This window comes from Hesperophylax consimilis, chromosome 16 (assembly GCF_061612785.1).
Source record: "Hesperophylax consimilis isolate HC1 chromosome 16, BYU_Hcon_1.0, whole genome shotgun sequence".
Lineage (NCBI taxonomy): Eukaryota > Metazoa > Arthropoda > Insecta > Trichoptera > Limnephilidae > Hesperophylax > Hesperophylax consimilis.
In genome coordinates, this window is record NC_142851.1 from 30,760,939 (window position 1) to 30,778,950 (window position 18,012).

The 18,012-nt window shown below is 37.0% G+C and overlaps 1 protein-coding gene across 3 annotated transcripts in view; it reads left to right on the plus strand.

Annotated features, from left to right (window-relative positions):
• Positions 1 to 18,012, plus strand: part of LOC149417035 (proteasome activator complex subunit 4-like) — a 61,290-nt gene that overhangs the window by 26,890 nt on the left and 16,388 nt on the right. For all 3 annotated transcript variants that reach the window (XM_089641135.1, XM_089641136.1, XM_089641137.1), the window contains 8 exons: positions 362 to 618; positions 1,855 to 2,100; positions 3,265 to 3,512; positions 4,309 to 4,436; positions 10,184 to 10,366; positions 14,363 to 14,597; positions 15,439 to 15,691; positions 16,399 to 16,554. In XM_089641135.1, the coding sequence (XP_089497261.1) occupies positions 362 to 618; positions 1,855 to 2,100; positions 3,265 to 3,512; positions 4,309 to 4,436; positions 10,184 to 10,366; positions 14,363 to 14,597; positions 15,439 to 15,691; positions 16,399 to 16,554 (1,706 nt within the window). The remainder of the gene's footprint in view (positions 1 to 361; positions 619 to 1,854; positions 2,101 to 3,264; positions 3,513 to 4,308; positions 4,437 to 10,183; positions 10,367 to 14,362; positions 14,598 to 15,438; positions 15,692 to 16,398; positions 16,555 to 18,012) is intronic.

An 18,012-nucleotide genomic window follows, 5' to 3' on the forward strand; every position in this document is an offset into this window, starting at 1 on the left:
GTCGTCAAGGTTTTAAACGTAGCGGAGCAATTAATAAATATATGGTCTAGCAAAAATGATAGCATCATCGTCACTTGTGCCCGACATTTTGTAATAATGCATGTTATAGATCAATGCTAGGAACAAAACAGTCAACAAAAAATAAACAGTCAGCACCAGTTATGAGTGAGGTTCTGTAAGCTAGTTTTCTCGTTTCGAGAGGTGGTGGCCACGTGATTCAGTAGCGACGTATGCAGATTGTGCGAGACAAGTTGTTTGCGACGTGAATACACAAAATCAGTATCGAATACTTGCATATTCCTGTGGAAAAAGGGATTAACTCTACCTAGTGTCGTTAAAAGATGTATTTTTATTGTTCCAGGTGAGAATTCGCGCGCAAGCCCGCCTCAACTGGATGATCTCGCATTTCACGTACTCGTATAACGCGGTGATCCCGCAGCTGGCGGAGTGTCTGGCGGCGGACCCCGAGACGGAGCACGAGCGGCTGAAGGGCGCGCTGTACTGCCTGCTGGGGCCGAAGCAGACCCCGCTGGTCACACGCCACGACTGGAAAGTGCCCGCCACCCTGTGGCCCGCTATCGTGCACTCTAAGCCTAGTGAGAAGCTGAGCGTCATAAGGTAAGCAGTAGGATTGCATCCCTAATTTTGAAGTGGTGGGAGAAGAGAGATGGGAAGAAGAAGGTTGGCTATTCAGATTTGATTACTAAACAAGTTGTAGACGGTACCTACCAGCGACCTGACAGCGAACAGCACAAAATAATTATTAATTTAATTTCCTGATTATGGCAACATTCTGTGTTCAACACAACGGTCCGCCAGTGAGCCGACCGAATTATTCTTGATTTCCCGCTGGACCCGACTGGTTGTGCCTTTTAGATTACCGTCTACATTCTAGAATCGTCCATGTAAATTTTATTGTCGCGTATTACAATGTGTTCAAATAAACTCAGTGAATTTCAATATTCTTTTATTAAAAACAACCTTCTGATATTGAGAGTCCTTTAGGATCTGTTTTAACCCAAAACACATAAGTAAGTAAAATCCTAAAAAGTCTAACACTGTATTTTTTTATATGAGCAAAGCATCTTTGAGCATCATGAATTATTAGAACAAGATGCCTTTGCAAATGCTGTTAAATGCACTATCACTGTCATAATATGCAGTAAAACTTACGTAAAAGTTAGTGTTTTGATTTTGGAAACCTAGAATGCTTAATTAAAAAAAAGGCTTATTTAAAACCCACATAGAAACAGGGTGTTAAGAGACGTACCTGACTTACGACCAGTGATTCTTGAGGCTATTTGGAATAAAAATGTGAATGATATTTTGGTCTCCTGTGACTTTTTATTTAATTTTTGTTCAATTAACCTTTTGAAGGCCGAAACATAAAACAGAAAAATATTAGTGGAACTTAATGTTTTATTAAACAGACAATGCTGATTTTGTTTTTCATACATTTTTCGAAGTATTAAGGTCAAAATCGCATCGCAAATTATTCAAACAACGATCATATTAAAATGATCGCATCTTCTCCGAAGACCCATCGGCAGTCCACTGGTTAAAAACATAATAAATCAATAGGTGTTGAACAGATAGGGTCGAGGTGGGGGGCTGGGCGGTTAATCTTCCGAGTGAACAGTAATGATAAACAAAAAAATATTTTGAAAAAAAAAAAACAAAAAATGTCACCGGAGACCAACAATTCATTTAAATTTTTAATCCAAATAATGTCGGGAATGGATAAGGTTTTCCTACATCCTGACATGTGTCTTTCTGGTGTGTTGAAAATGTTAACCTGAGAGAATAGTACTAGGTATCTATGTATTTGAAATATTTAAAGTATAATTTTTCCAGACTTCTAGACCACATTGTGAACTCGGTACAGCTGCACTTTCCCACCATCACCATCTACCCCAAGTGGTCCCCGGCCTGCTCCGAGAGGGCCAAGGTCCTGCTCTCGGAGGCAGAGCTGAATGATCCCGCCTTCCAGAAGCTGGTTGCCGAATCGGACGACACTCTTAAGGCGTCGGGAGAAGAGAATGCTAAACACTTCATTGGGTTACTAGAAGTATTGGTGGAGGGAGCGGAATCTACCCAACTGTGAGTAAATGTCTTCTAAATGATAGAGTGTAGGATTATTGAATTGTCTTCCGTATAATTCAAGATTTATTAATCGCGATAAAAGTAACATTGGATATTGCTGTGGGAGTGGAGTTCTATGTTCGAAAGAAGTAGAGCAAGCTCGTACTACTGAATATAACTTCGACAATTGCCGTCTCACTCTAACACTGCAGAAGTCAAATCGACAACTTAATTATCCCACAGTGAAGAAACAAAAGCGATAGTGTCAAGCGTTGTCCTTTATTGTTGGTAAAGAACAGAGAATGTGTTATGTAATTGAATCTTATTTATGAAAATGTGATGCAACAATAAATTGTTGTATTAAAAAGAAAATTATGTTAATTACACTTTGTAGTCAATTTTTATAACAACTGACCCTTACATATGTGTTATAAGATTTATAAAATCCCCTGTTCTGTTTTGAATACAATGACTGATATGTTTTTATTTGTATTTAAAAAATTGATATCCCAGAAATTCTCAATTATTTCTCTTGAAAACTGCTTTTTTATTTTCAAATAGACGCTGCGGAGTTTGTTTTAAATTTGATTTTATGAAGTGCATGTTTTAATGATGGATTTGTTAAAAATCCAAAATGCTTTCAGATTCACCCGATATTTAACTCATTTTATTGTTTACCTTTATTTTGCTATCAGCATTTCTATACACCTCAATTATTTATAGATTAAGAATATCAAATGGTTGAAAATGTATGAAATTCTTAACCTTTCCGGGAGTATGGACGCGAATGAACGACGGTACACACTTTTGCCAAAGGAGTATGGACGGCTATGGACGACAGGGGTCGCATATTCATATTCGATGCATATTCTGTAAATATGCATCGTATTGCCATCTATGGGCATATTCCTGTGACTTTACACCAATTTTAAACATTTTACATCATTATCGACAGAGATATCGGCTGTTATTTATTTTGCACACTATCATAAAATTTAATCAAAAAATATATATCTTTATTTATGTAAAAAAAACTCACACCCCAGAGCACAGCCAGAATTACGTAACTTACTCCCGGAAAGGTTAAATATTAACATACATTTTTTTTTATCAAATTTTCTCAAATATTGAAAAGCAATTTATCTGTATTATTGACATTTTTACCATTTGTCTTTTCCTCAGTCACTGGCGCCATTCTATGATGTGCGTGTCCATCCTTCCCAGCCTAATGCACCTGGACATCAAGTACACTACGCGAGCTGTGAAGCTCATCATGCAGTGCCTCATCCACGACTCCATCCTCATCCGCAAGATGGCTGTCAAGCTCATCACGCTGGTGCTGAAGCAGCGCAAGAAGAAGCATAAGAAAGTGGACGTGGATCCCTTCCAAAGGGCAGGCGTACCCAAACCAGATGGGAAGATTATGCCAGGTTGGAAGTTTCTACAGTACTCTCTCAGTAATCCGACAACTACTATAATCTTCCGTTATTTTCAATAGGTTGGAAGTACAAAATCAAGATTTATAATTCGCCAGTATTCATTCGTCAAATTCAGTTGTCCGCAGCATGCCTACTCGAGCGCCAAACTTTGTACACCGACGAGTTGCGTTATCTGTTGTCTTACTCTTACACACTCTGTTACTATACCTTTACTATAGCTTGCTCTCGCTGACCATTTTACTGTCACCAGGGTTTTAGCATGTTTTGTATGTATGCACTATAATTCACCGCTTTCACTAATTTCTGCGATCCCAAAACTCGTCAGCGACTCGTCTCCCGCTACACACAGCTGGGCGAGATTTTTCCCACTCTCGTCATCGAGACTTTAAACATGGCGTCACTTGCATGTGTTTTAGATTAATGCTAGGAACAAAACAGTCAACAAAGGATGACGGGTTATAAAAATGACAGCTGCCTCAGCAAAGGATTGTTGTGAGTGTGGTTTTGAAAGCATTCTGGTTTTGATATTTCGATAAACATTATATTCCATCGATGCGGGTCTTGCGATTTCAGCAGTGATGTGTACGGACTGTGCGCGACAAGTTGTTTTCGATTTGAGTTTAGAGCATGAGTATCGGATACTTTCTAAAAAAGTGCTATCAATGATAACATATTCCCGCCTTAATTAATATGAAAAATTGTTTTAAACTCCCCAAGTCACCAGTTATTTGAAATTCTGTCTCTAATTCTTATTATTGGTTTTTATACTGAAACTATTATTTTGTAGGTTACCGTCCGGACAATGATTGGCTGCAGTTTAATGTTGATAAAGACTTAACTGAAGAAGAATGGGACAAGTCCCCATACCTGCACAAAGAGTGCTACGGGTTCTATCGCTGGCCTAAACCATTTCAAGTATGTATAATTTACTTAACTAATATTACTGTCAAACTTTTTGTGAAATCAGATATGAGCGCATCAGCAGAATGCTGTCTGCTCATTACATAATAATAATAATTAACTACTGACAAAATTGATTAAAAGAGTCACTGATATACCGAGCAAATAATTTTGTCAACACAATTTCTGAATACAATTTTAATGAGTCGTTGAATCTGAAAAAATGGTTGGGAATTATTCAAGAATTATTCAAGAATTATTCTCGAAGTAAGTTCTTATTTATTACCACCATAACACGGGTATTTGCCTAGTTTGGGGTATTAATAAAAAAAATAAAAAACAAAAGTAGTAATCAAAAGGAGCGGGAATTTCCTATCCCGTTAGGGATTTTTCATATTTTTATGGCACCACCTGTGTAAGATTGTCAGCTATGTGAACCGTTCTATCCAACGGGCACAATGTAAAATTGTCATAAAATCTGCGAAAGTCATCGCAAAATTGTTCCCTTTTTACGTTTTCTTTTGTATTACAACATGTATATATTCCCCTTGTGCTCGTTATAACAGAGTTTGACTGTATTTAAATTGAAACTAAGTAAGATCATAGAATCGTTAGTATTATTTCAAGTAGGTTCTTTAAGAGCGCGCAGGAGCGCCGAGAAATTTTAACGATAGGTATTTGTAAAAATTATTTCTATTTCGTTCATCTCAACGGGGACAGCAAAAGCGCTATCGGTGTATTGGTGAACCCCAATGCGTGTGTGTGCGTGGCTGCAGGTGCATGCACGAATCGTCGCGCCGCGCCCAATAGCGACTTATTATCGCGATCAGTTCTTATTATTTCATTTACTGTTATTCATTTATTCCAAAAATTAAGTAGGTGCCTAGGTACATATTCGTAATAAAATAGCGAGGTCTACATTATTTAATATTGTATTGTACTTAACTTTATTATTATTATTACTTACTACAAATATGTACGTAGATACATCTATTTTGCCTCCGTGGTTGAGGGGTAAGGCTCTCGACTTCGAGTCCGGAGGTCTCGGATTCAAATCACGGCGTGCGCAAGTAAATTGATTTTAATTAATTTATGTTGTTTCACAATATTAAAAATAATATTTATTAAAAAGAATATTAATTAAATATAATATAAAATAATTACCTGGAGAAATAATGATACACGCGGCGACTTAGTTACGGCCAAATCAGCTATCAGCTTACAGGGTTTTGTAATACTAGTCCAATTAAGTCGCCAATTGGGGAATCCACAGTCTCACTGGCTCCATACGGGAGCAGTTCGGACTCTTGTGCGGTATTCACATAAAAAAGTCACGTCGCAACTCGCAACTAGAGCGCCTGCTGTTCGCTCATCACCTCAGTCACATCGCGACTTGTGCGTAGTTATATACATGTGACTGCCTGCTCCGAGCTCATCTTCTGCACACGCACAAGTAAATGAGACTTGTGGGTGCGTGTATACAGGTTGCTGCACACATAAAAAAGGAGATATCAAATATAAAGCACGAACACACCAACTGCACATTTTCCGATTTAAAATTTGTGAAGGAACGACGAAATGGTCTTCTAAGCCAGTATGTTTTCGAGTGCAAAATGTGCAAGAAAATAGAATACGTACACTCCGAAGACCCGAAACGGAAAATGTCTATAAATACTTCTGTCGTCGAAGGAGTGATGTGTACAAGAAATGGGTATTCACAATGGAATGAAATTTGTGGGGTTTTAAATATGCCAAATATGGATTGTAAGACTTACACGAAAATAGAACAATGTTTAGCGCCAACAATTGAAGAATGTGCCTTAGAAGAAATGATCGCAGCTGGTGAAGAAGAAAAAAGGCTAGCCATTTTAAACGGTGACGTAGACGAGGGTGGCTATCCTTTGGTAACGTTGGTTGCAGATGGCTCCTGGGCAAAGAGGTCGTACAAAAGTGGATTTAGCTCCTCATCTGGCGCAGGGTGCACAGTTGGATACGAACTAAAAAGGTTTTATTTCTGGGAGTGCGAAACTCATACTGCTGCATATGTGCTAGAGCTACTAAACTACACATAGTTGCTTCTGAGCACATAGGTGCTTCATAAACTGGCGTGACAGTGCTAATGCCATGGAAGCCCACATTATAGCAGAAGGGTTCTCGAGAAGCATGGAAATGCATGGATTGAAATTTAACAAACTAGTTGGTGATGGCGACTCCAGCATCATGAAAAAAATAATGCAACAAATGCCATATGGTCCTAACCTTATAGTACAAAAAATAGAGTGCAAAAATCACTTACTCCGCAATTTTTGCAACAAAATGAAAGCACTTGGAAAAAAACCAACAACGCTAAAGGCTTTGTACCAGTTCATATAAGGAAAAAGGTTGAAGCAAACGTTTTACGCATGAGAAGAGCTGTAGTTGGAGCAGTAAATTACAGGAAAGAGCAAGAAAACACAGTACAAAGTGATAAAATAAAAAATTTGAAAATGGACATAAAAAATACCGCAAATCATGTGTTTGGTGATCATAAAAATTGTGCATCGTACTATTGCAAGCAGGAGAAGTATACTGATGATCCAAATTTAGTAAGCGATCTTCGAGATTGTGGAATATGGACTGATATCCAACAATTCTTATTGTCTCTAATAGCAAATGCAGAAAGTCTTATTATTGACGTGACAAATAACACTGTGGAGCAATTCAACAACGTTATCGCCAAATTTATAGATGGAAAAAGGGTAAATTTTACTACAAGAGGATCTTACCAAGCAAGATGTTTTGGAGCAGTAGCTTCGTGGAATAGTGAATTGGCAACCCATTCAAGAATACAAAAGAAAATCCAAGGCCACAGTCCCGGCAAATACACGAAGCACTTTATAGAGAGAAAACGACGTTCGAAGGAGAATACACAAATGTGTCGAAAAAAAAAACTAAATTATAATGAAAATACGACAGAAAAAAGAAAAAAAGTTACAGGGCCCGATGAAAATTATGGTCAATTGGAATTAGAACCAGATATGCCACCTGAAATATTTGAAACGAAAAAAGAGGAATTTCTCAAAGAATTATCTTCAACGAATAAGGAAGAGCTCGAACGGAATACGGTAGGCCAAAGCAATAACAATCTGTGGGCAATTGAAAGACGTAAGCGGATAACGGCGTCTAACTTTGGAAAAATATATAAGCTTCGGCAAAAAACTTCAGTTACGGGAGTATTAAACTCTTTACTGTACTCACAATTCAAAGGAACTATGGCCACAAATTATGGAAAAGAAAATGAAAGCCTAGCAATAGAGAAATTTTCAAAACAAACAAGTTTTCAGGTATCCGCTTGTGGGCTATTTATCGATAAAACGAAAAACTTTTTAGCGGCAAGTCCGGATGGCCTTATCGGTGAGGATTCTATAATTGAAATTAAATGCCCTTATAGTATAGCAAATATGTCACCAGAAGAGGGAATTGCACAAAAGATAATTGATTACTGTAAATTGGAAGACCATTCTTTAACATTAAAACGGAATCATAATTACTTCTACCAAGTACAAGGCCAGTTACATATTACTCGTCGTAATTATTGTTATTTTGTTGTGTGGAGTCCAAAAGGTTTGCTGTATGAATAAAATTGAGAGGGACGATGAAATCTGGCAAAAAATCGTTCCACTGTTAGAAAATTTCTACCACCAATGCCTTTTACCAGAAATAATTGACGGTCGCATACCAAGAAATTTACCGGCGAGGGAAAGGTCTGGACCATAAATTGTTTTAATTTCATTGTGTAGATGTTAAACAGTATTTTTTTTTACAATAAAGCGTTTAAAAACAAAAAATATTAGATCATTGAAGAAGATTGAAAATGTCAAGTGATGTAGGAGGTATTCTCAAAAGTGCATTTTTCTGTAATAATATAACGTATTAAAAAAGTTAAATAAAAACTAAACTAGTTATGTGTATGTACCTAATATGTAGCACAATAAACAATATGGTGCCTCTTATACATAGATTTCAATATTCATTTGTATAATATGATATTATAATAACATAATCGATTCAACAACATGTGGTAGATGCATGTACCACTGAACATACGCTGTACCAGCATTCCATTAAACGATCAGTGGTGTATGTACTTACCATCACACATTTTCTTGTAAAATATAATTTTTTTGAAAAAAAATCTAGAACAATATATTAAGTCAAATATAAAATTTTTTTTTTGGTTCGGTAGTTGTATCTTAAAAAAAGTGTCCTATAAAGAGATAATATTATGTTGAGTACAACCTTCAAAAGTTATCAAAAAATATTTTAATTAATTTTTGTGTTCCATATCCAACTCGGCAATACGGAACGGAATCATCTCGGGGTCTGTCTGTAACAGATGTTTTTTTTTTCAATTTTTTTCCATTAATTTATTTGACGTAAACAAATTAAATTTGTCACAATAACTTTAGTAAATAAGCTCGGTAAGTATTGGCACACTCAAGATAAGTCACCAAACAGAAAAATAATTTTAAAAAAAACGTCGATAACTCGGGACATGACAACACTAGTGGACTAGTGTGTCGATATAATTATTGAGAATGTCACATCACTTCGTTGACTGTATACGTATTCAACAAAACCCTCTCCGCCCCCCCTCACCCCCGAATACTGAGAGAAAGGGACACATGCACCTCAGCCTGATAATACCTAAATAAAATTGTCAAAATCGAGGTTTTGTAGTCCTCATTTTTCTACTCCAAAACTGAACCGATTTCCAAGATTTTTTTTACCAAATGTATTGGAAGAAAACATTCTATGTCTGTACGTTTTGCTTTTTTTAAAAATACATCGTCTTATTTGTATACTGAACGCTTGTTGATGGCGTTAAAAAAAGGCAATTTTAACAATTTTTGAAGGGTTATAACTCCTATAAAAAGTAACTTATCAAAAAAAATCAAAACGTACCGACACGCTTGCGGTCAATATTCATATTATGTAAAAAAAATATTTTCTCTAGTATCAAAATCCAGAGAGGGAAATGAGGAATACGTTTGTATGGAAAAAAAACCACCCGGTTTCCTCTTAACCAACACTCTTAAAATAATGCAGGTAAGTAGGTACAGGCAAATCATTTTAAAGAGCGCATGTATGAATGTATTTGCACATACCGATAGTGGTACAAACTGGTTCCAGCTAGTTGGTCCCCTCTTACCCCACATTAGTCATACGATATACAACAACACTACTCAAGCAAGAATATCTCTATTCTGATTTATCTGTACTACCCATTTCATTTTAGAAATTAGAACCGAATGTTACAGTGCGGAAAAATAATCTATTAATTTATTCAAATGGTACTAATTTTTTTTCAATACTATTGTAAAACCAAGCTACTCTCTTTGTAAAACAAACATCAACGTCCAGAGGAAAAACCACACAACTCAATTGTTAAAAAATTTTAATTTTGTGAATATGTAATAATAAAAATCGCTTTTTTATGTAACTAATTATCTTTTTTACAAAGCATTAATACATAGTTAAAAAAAGTTTAAATGTTAAATTGTCTAAGAATATGAGGTAGAATCAACTTTTCACAGAAAGTACCGCTAATTTTTTAACACCGTTTGGCCAAAGTATAAAATTTGCACTTGAGTCATTGTGCATTTTTAAACTTTGGTGTTGCCATTTAAAACCTTTTAAACAATCCCAACGCCCTCAATTATTGTCTACTATTAAATTAATGTCAGCCTTTATTTTTGATTATATCGATTGATTTTTTATAGATGTACGCACCGCCCATAGAACAGCCAGAGTTTGAGGGTCCCAAGAGTCTGGATGAGACGGATAGGGTGATTTATGAATTCTTTAGCAATAAAGAGAGTGTGGACAAATTATTCAAGTTCTTCACCTTGGAGGACAAGAAGGGAAAGGACAAGTTCAATGGCTACAGATTCGCCTTGTTTAAGGTACCTGCTTAAAATATTTTACTAATTTACTCTGTAGGGAAATATTTCTCCATGTTTTATTAGGTTTAACCACTCGGGACACGTAGTGCTGTATTTGTCACGATACATCAAAATCCGTTGGGGTCTGTTACCAAATGACACATTCTCATAAAACTTGTTCAATCTTCTTTTCTATTATGGTCAGATGTATGAAAGTTTTGGAAAGAGAGAACACCAAGATTTCTCTTTGCATTTAACCTTTCAGCGGGCGCGTTGAGAAATTTCCCTTGAGCGGGCGCTTGTCGTAAATTTTACGTCATCGAGTTTTCTCCATGGTGTTTTCTTTATACAAGTGTTAGGGAATTTATTTAAGGTTATTAAAAATGATAATAGGCAGTACTTAAAAAAAAATATTTGACTTTCTTAAAAAAAAACGAAGCAACACTATGAACATGTTAATATTTCAAAACGAAATATTCTATCGACCTATTTAGTCAGAATAAATATTCTCATCCTTACAATTGTTACAAACCACCTCAACTGAAGAATGGTTCTTGCATGTAAAGGACTGGTAACGGCAACACTTCATTGATGCTGAGGATCTTTTCTTATCCAGTGCAGATAACCGACAAACACCGCGTTTTGGAAAGCTTCTGTTTTCTTCTTCTGTTATCGGTTCAACTGTCCGACCGTAATTCACTTTGAGAGAAGTGCATTTATATCTTGCAGTAAATGTTTGACATTTGATTTGACTCTAGCATAGCTCGAAGCTCGATGCTTACGACTAAGTGGTAAGAGTGGGGGAAGCGATAATGCGCGCTGTCGTAAAATTTACGACAGTGCGCCCGCTGGAAGGTTAACAAGTTTATACGTTCAAAAATATGAAATTGATAGTCAAGCGGGAATATTGACCGGTCAGTGGCTGAGTTTGGGTCACACCCAGGCATAGTGCGTTCAATTCCTCGGCTGGCTAAGTCCTCCATCACAACACAAGCAACATTTTCCGTTTACTGTGGTGGTAGTAGGAGATTTTCAAATATTGTCAGGTTGTTCATAACCAGGGAATGTTTGTCTTTCTTTTTTAAAAAAAAAAAATATATATTTACAAACAAATCTCTAATCTGACAGATTATATAATTCGTATTTTCATCTTTCATTCGTGTTCATCATTTAGACAGTTCAATCAAATGAATCGCAATCAAAGAATTCAAGTAAGAATTATTTTCTACTGATTGGGCAAAATGTTATAAGATCTATTTATTTGTTTAACCCTTTCGTCCCGGAAAGAAAAAAATCACATTGGATCCGAAGCGGGGTCACTCAGTCCCCCAATTTGTTTTGCTTATTAAAAGGTGTTAATGACATAATTCGATGAAATTTGTTTTGGTTATAATTAGAGGGAAGTATATATTACATATTTCAGTAGACATTATCAAAATCGTTTCATAAATAAAGTCATAATTAATGTTCTAATGAATTTAGACCATAACGCATATGTTTTCAAAGAAAACAGAGAAGGCGGGTACGTAGCAAGCATCGCGCCTCGTTTCCGAATCTCGACTGCCGATTGGCGATTAAGCGTCGACGTGGGTGGCTAGTTTCTTGCATAGGGTGGTCTGTAAATGATGGATATATTTTTTAAGTTTTAAAAACCTAGCACTACTAAACTAGGTGCGGATGTTATTTCGAATATTATGTGAATATTTAGATGTAAGTGAAGATTATAATTCCTAATTTATTATTTTATATAGTATATTTACATTTAGGGTTAAATCGTAGTGTTTGCCTTACCAAAAATAATGGGTTCGTTTGTATGTCAAGGGGTTCGAGATAAAACGAATTTTTGGAAATTAGTGAAAAATAAGGTATTTTTAAAACTTAAACGTGAAGTAAATTATTTTTCTATTGTAACCTCAGATATTCCTGTTGATTTTTCTATGTGAAAACACCACAACAGTCCCAACTGCTCCTAATCATCTGGAACCAGTGAGACTATGGCATTCCCAAATGGGGTATGTTGGAGTAATAAAACTTCTAACTTTTAGGTGTACTAAAGTGAAAATATTTCAATTATTAGTAGACCCAAAAGTCACGAGCCGCTACTGTTATGTTGTAAGGCTAAAAGTAGTGGGGAGGGTAAGGAGATGGGGAAGAGGAAGGTGGGGAAATACCTGGCTATTCAGATCTGGTCACCAAACAAGGTCAAAGTAATTTCAAGCAACATTCGAAATGAATTCTGGTCAGTAAATTGTGAAATATCACAAAGTAATCTATTAAATTTTACCTACGCACACCGGGATTTGAACCCGCGACCTCCGGTTTACTAGTCTAGAGCCTTACCCCTCGACAACGGATGCTGTAATATTTATGAAAGAAAAAATATATAATATCAAGTTGCAGGGCGGTAGATGCTTTCAGTATTGGCCTAGTAAAAGACCACCATGTAGAATCCAAACGTTGCTTGAAATGACTTAAGTCTATATGGTTATTAGATTTGCATATGCATGTACTTCAACCTTTGTCTTTCCCATATCCTCCCCCTCCCTATCCCAACTAACTTCAGCCTCACAAAATACCCCAATTGGGGATGCCATAATTCCACTGGCTAGGACGGCTCTTGTGCGGTTTTCACACAAATGAATTAAAACGATAGAATTTTCTGATCTTATTTAAAACATTGGTAAATATGCCGTAATAAACTGCAATAAATACATGCCGACTGATTACATAAATTCTAATATTTTAAGTACAGAATAAATATTTTACAACCCTGAAATAGATATTAATTTATAAACACCATTTCATAAGTGTAAATGTACTGCTTACCAGTCTGAAGATGCCCATAGCAGGGCGAAACTAGTCCGCTTTTACAGAGAATTATTTACCACGAAAATTTAGAGAATTAGCAACTAAAACCCAATATACAATTTAACAGAAGTTTGCGATAGACTTTTTAACCATATAGTACTTAGTTTTTATTCAAGTTCCTTCAAATTACTTAAAAATGTTAACAAAATGTGTCTCTTTCTGACCGATTTATTTTCCATGTGAGAAACAGAGACAGACCTAATTTTAATAATGTTTCTAAACATGAGAAATTTACCGGATGTACGCCAGACAGGCCGATCTTAGTCCAGCAAGCGAGCATTTTAGCATCGCAAAAGGAAATACCAGAAGTGCAGTGTACGCGACCGGGAGTTAGCCCTTTCCATAAAATGCAACTTTTACGGTCCAATACGCTCGTCTTTTACGCTCGCTGGATCGTTCTCGGTGGAGAGCGGAGAGTGGGGATGGAGACGGGGGAATTTTAGCCGATGCTACGAAGCTGAGGTGCGGGGCAGGGGACAGGAATTTTGCCGGAATTTTGCACAAACTATTTAATATCTAAGAAACTAGAAATAATATATATTTTTTTTAAATGCAGATCGATAACCAAATAGTTTTTTTAAGAATACCTAAATTATAGAGTATGTGGTGTAAAAAACAACTTAGATATAGCATAAAACTCTCGTTAGTGTATGTGTGTTCCCCCCGTCCGGTACGGGAGTGTTAATATCGACAATATAAGTATACCATAAAATTTAAGGGGAAACAGAGAGTTCCAGGATGGAAAGGGAGTTTTTGATAAAAAAATCTATGGAGAATTCGGTAACATTCTTCGTACATGTTTTGAATCCCCTTTCCTGAGACAAATAATATATTTTAATGCATTTAAAAAAAAAATAATTGTTGATTTTTATCAATAAATTTAAAAAATGTAGCACGTTTGTCTAAAATCTAGAAATTTTCAAGCATTTCGAAGGCTTTTAAAAAAATGTTATAACCTGACAATGCTGCTGGTTGCTTTTCTTGGTGATATCGCCTCATTTTACAGTTTTACATAGTTGAAATTTTGTAGGTTAGGTTGCGTAAGTTAGACTCCTGGGTTAGGTTATGTTAGGTTCTGTAGGTTATGTAGAAGTATGCTATTTTTCGAGCACTTTGATTTGTAAAACTTGAATATGTATACATTTCTAGAGGCTATTCCGCATCTACGGTGATGCCTTTCTACCCATGTACCTGGATCACCTGCGGCGCATGGTGGACGACAAGCAGGAGGCGGTGCAGCGATGTGGGGCCGAGCTGATGGCGGGCCTGCTCAAGGGCACCAAGCACTGGCCGTACGCCATGGTCTCCCGACTGCAGCAGGAGCTTGTGCCCATCATACATGCCGCGCTGGATAATATGACCACTGAGAATGTAGCGGATTGGGGTGAGGATATTATTTTCTTGATTATTATTTGTTCTTTCTACTGTTTTAACTTCCTTCTTTTTAAGTGGTGGAAAGGCTAAAACAAGAACTGGAATCTACAGAAGAGGCTCTTCTTCCATAGCGATACACAAGTATCCGATACTCGAAAATTAAAGTATCTACCTTCATAGATCTGCGCGGAGGTTCTTACTCAGGCACACATTGTCGATACTTTCTAAACTCCTCGGCTCTGCCAGTCTTCCCCGGTTCCGGCTCATCGAGACTTTAAACATCGCATCACTTCTGTGAGACATTTTGTAACAATGCTTGTGCTTTAGATCAATGCTAAGAATGAAGCAGTCAACAAAGTTTGTCAGGATATAAAAATGAAAGCTTCAGCAACTGTTTGTGTGAGTGAAACTATGAGAGTATACTTGTTTTGACGTATTGAGAATTCAAAAATGATTGGTGGCGATACATGTCACGTGAATTTAGTAGCGACGTGTACAGACTGTGCGCGACAAGTTTGCAATGTGAGTATAATTTTGTATCCCTGTGGAAGAAAGGCTTAACACAAATGTACAGTAGGTTCAGTGTTTGTAATAATTGCAAAATCGTTATGGTGCACATGATTCTTAGCCAAATACCCTGTCTCGTTATTATTTGGACTTTTGTTATAAATCATACATACACAAACATTATGAAAAGAGTTTGACTGATGTGAATACCGCACAAGAGTCCCAAATGCCCGGAGCCAGTAGGACTATGGAATCCCCAAATGGGATTAGGAGACTGGAGGGAGTGATGATGGGAAGGATCAATCCATTCAAGTCATTTCAATTGAAATATCTTTCTACTACAGGCACCTGCTTCGCAACCGGCGCCGAGCGCATGGACCCCTCCCGCCTGCCGTGGGTGATGCGCGCATTGGCCTCGGGCTGGGACGGGCGGGCCGGGGGCGCAGGGGGCCTCGGGGGCCGCCTGTACGCGCTGCAGGCCGCCGTGGCGCAGCACCCTTGGAGAGGCGGGCGCCACGTGCGCTCGCTGCTCCACACGCTCCGAGAGCACGGCATGCTATGGCACCCCTATCAGCTCATCAGGGAGAGGATTGCCAGGTGGGTTGCTGGCTCATTTAAGTTATTAATTATCACGTGAACATGAGTGAGGATCGACGATAAAAAAGCTCATTGAAACGCAGAAAAGTAACGGAAAAAAAAAAAAACTTCACCTTACCTAACCTAGCCTATCCTAAATTAACCTAACCAATTGTGATTAATTTTTGGGTTATTATGCAGTGTTCTGCTTCCTTCTTTTTTTAGAAAACGTTTCGGACAGCGTTACAATATCCATCATCAGGGCAGGTGTTGATGATGGTGGACATTGTGACGCCATCTGAAACATTGACAAAAGAAGGAGGAAGCGCAACACGGCATAATAACTGAAAAATGAATTACGCTAATACTGCCCACGGCTGCGAAAATCTCAAATCATATCTAACCTAACCTCACCTAACCCAACCTATTTTTCATTTTCTGTTTTGTCGGGATGCCGAGTGAGGCGTACCAATACACTGATACCAGATTCTTACCCACTCATACCCTTTTCCTTCCCAGAATTTCCTCTCTTTCCTTTCCTTAAAAAGACCCATCAAGACCAAAAAGATCATCGATGACATCACATACAACCTGGGATATGTACCTTAACCTGGGATATGTACCTTAACCTGGGATATGTACCTTAACCTGGGATATGTACCTTAACCGCTTATTATATATTATATTATGCTTAAAATTTTTGTTAACATCAAATCTTTTGTTTACAGTTTGATGTCAAATATATTTGAGGTAGATGTTAAATTCCCCGGAGCAACCCAAGAGTGGGGACCCAGTATAAAGGTCATGATGGATGAAATAGTCCCTATTCTAGACATCTTGCTAACCGAAGGAATGAAAGGAGTTTCTGGATCAAATAACCACAGGTAAATTATACAAAATACATAACCTCAAATTATTATCAGTACTTTGATAAAATATAACAGTAATTACCAAACATTGGATTATATTATTATGAACTAAATACAAGTAAAAAAAAAAAATTTAAATATAAAATTTTATAACAATAACAATAAGTCACATATAACAATAACAATAAGGCAACTTTTATCACCAAACTTTGCCATGACACTTTTAAATTATTTTTTTAATGTGAAACCGCACAAAAGTCCCAACTGCTCTCAACCGTCTAGAGCCAGTGAGACTATGGCATCCTCAATTGGGGAATGTTGTGAGGCTGAAGGAAGGAAGGAGGGAAGGAGATGGGGAGAGGAAGGTGGGGAAGACACGGTGACAAAGTAACTTTTATTTTGTTTCACCGGGCAAAGCATTAATAGATCGAAGTTAGCATTAACCGGTAAAAGGTAGAGTTGGTCCGATCGATAATTTTACACGACCCAGGTCGATCACGACTCACTGACGAAATGATCAGATAATTTTACACATTGAAAAAATGCAATAGAAAATGCAAACTGTGAAATGTTAACTAAAAAATAATGGAAAAATTAGACATTAAAACAAGGAAATTGTGAAAATTAAAATGTAGCGTCCCACCTGAATTACTGCACAAGTGTCATTTTTTCGAGTAATAAAACACAACTTAAAATTGAAATAATCCAGAACAGAGGCATGAGGTCTATACATATTGTGCTGTAGGAGATACACTAGGATAAAAACAATGCAACGCCAACCCCATGTTCTAAGTGTGTGGTAAAGTTTAGTTGTTAATACACTAGTGTTTATGTATAAGTTAAAAAATAATATGTTACATGTTTAAAAGTGTTAGTATTAATAGTACAGTACATGGCTATCCTGTGAGAAGATGCAACGATTTTAGGCTTCCGAAGACAAATGAACTTCCCGGAAATGTTAAGGAAACTAAAAGTCTTGCGCTTTTCCTGTCTCAATGTTGTGAAGTTCTGATATTAGTACGTAGGTAATAGAATATTTTTATAGTAGTTTTAGAATAGGTTTGTACTAGATATAAAATTTAAATTTTATAGCTAAATAAAATATAAAAAAAAAAAATAGTAAAAATAGAGAAGATAGATTGATGCTCCAATCATGGCCACCATCAGCCAAAAGTACCCGTCGTACACATGTGACCCGGGTACCCTTCACCCAATCTCTAATCGAGTACTTTTGTTTGACATAGGTAGGTATTAGGTACTGTTGGTATATCATACCATAGATGAGTAAATTGTGTAGATCAGGTGTCTCGAGCCCCATTTTCGCAAGATAGTGAATATAGTGATGGTTAATCTTAAACTGAAACGAATATCTACCATCTTTATTTGTTTGCGCAAGAATGAGATTCGGGATGCCCGGTCTACAAACTTTATTCATTTATGGTCACTAGCCACATAGCCACCCATCATGGGACG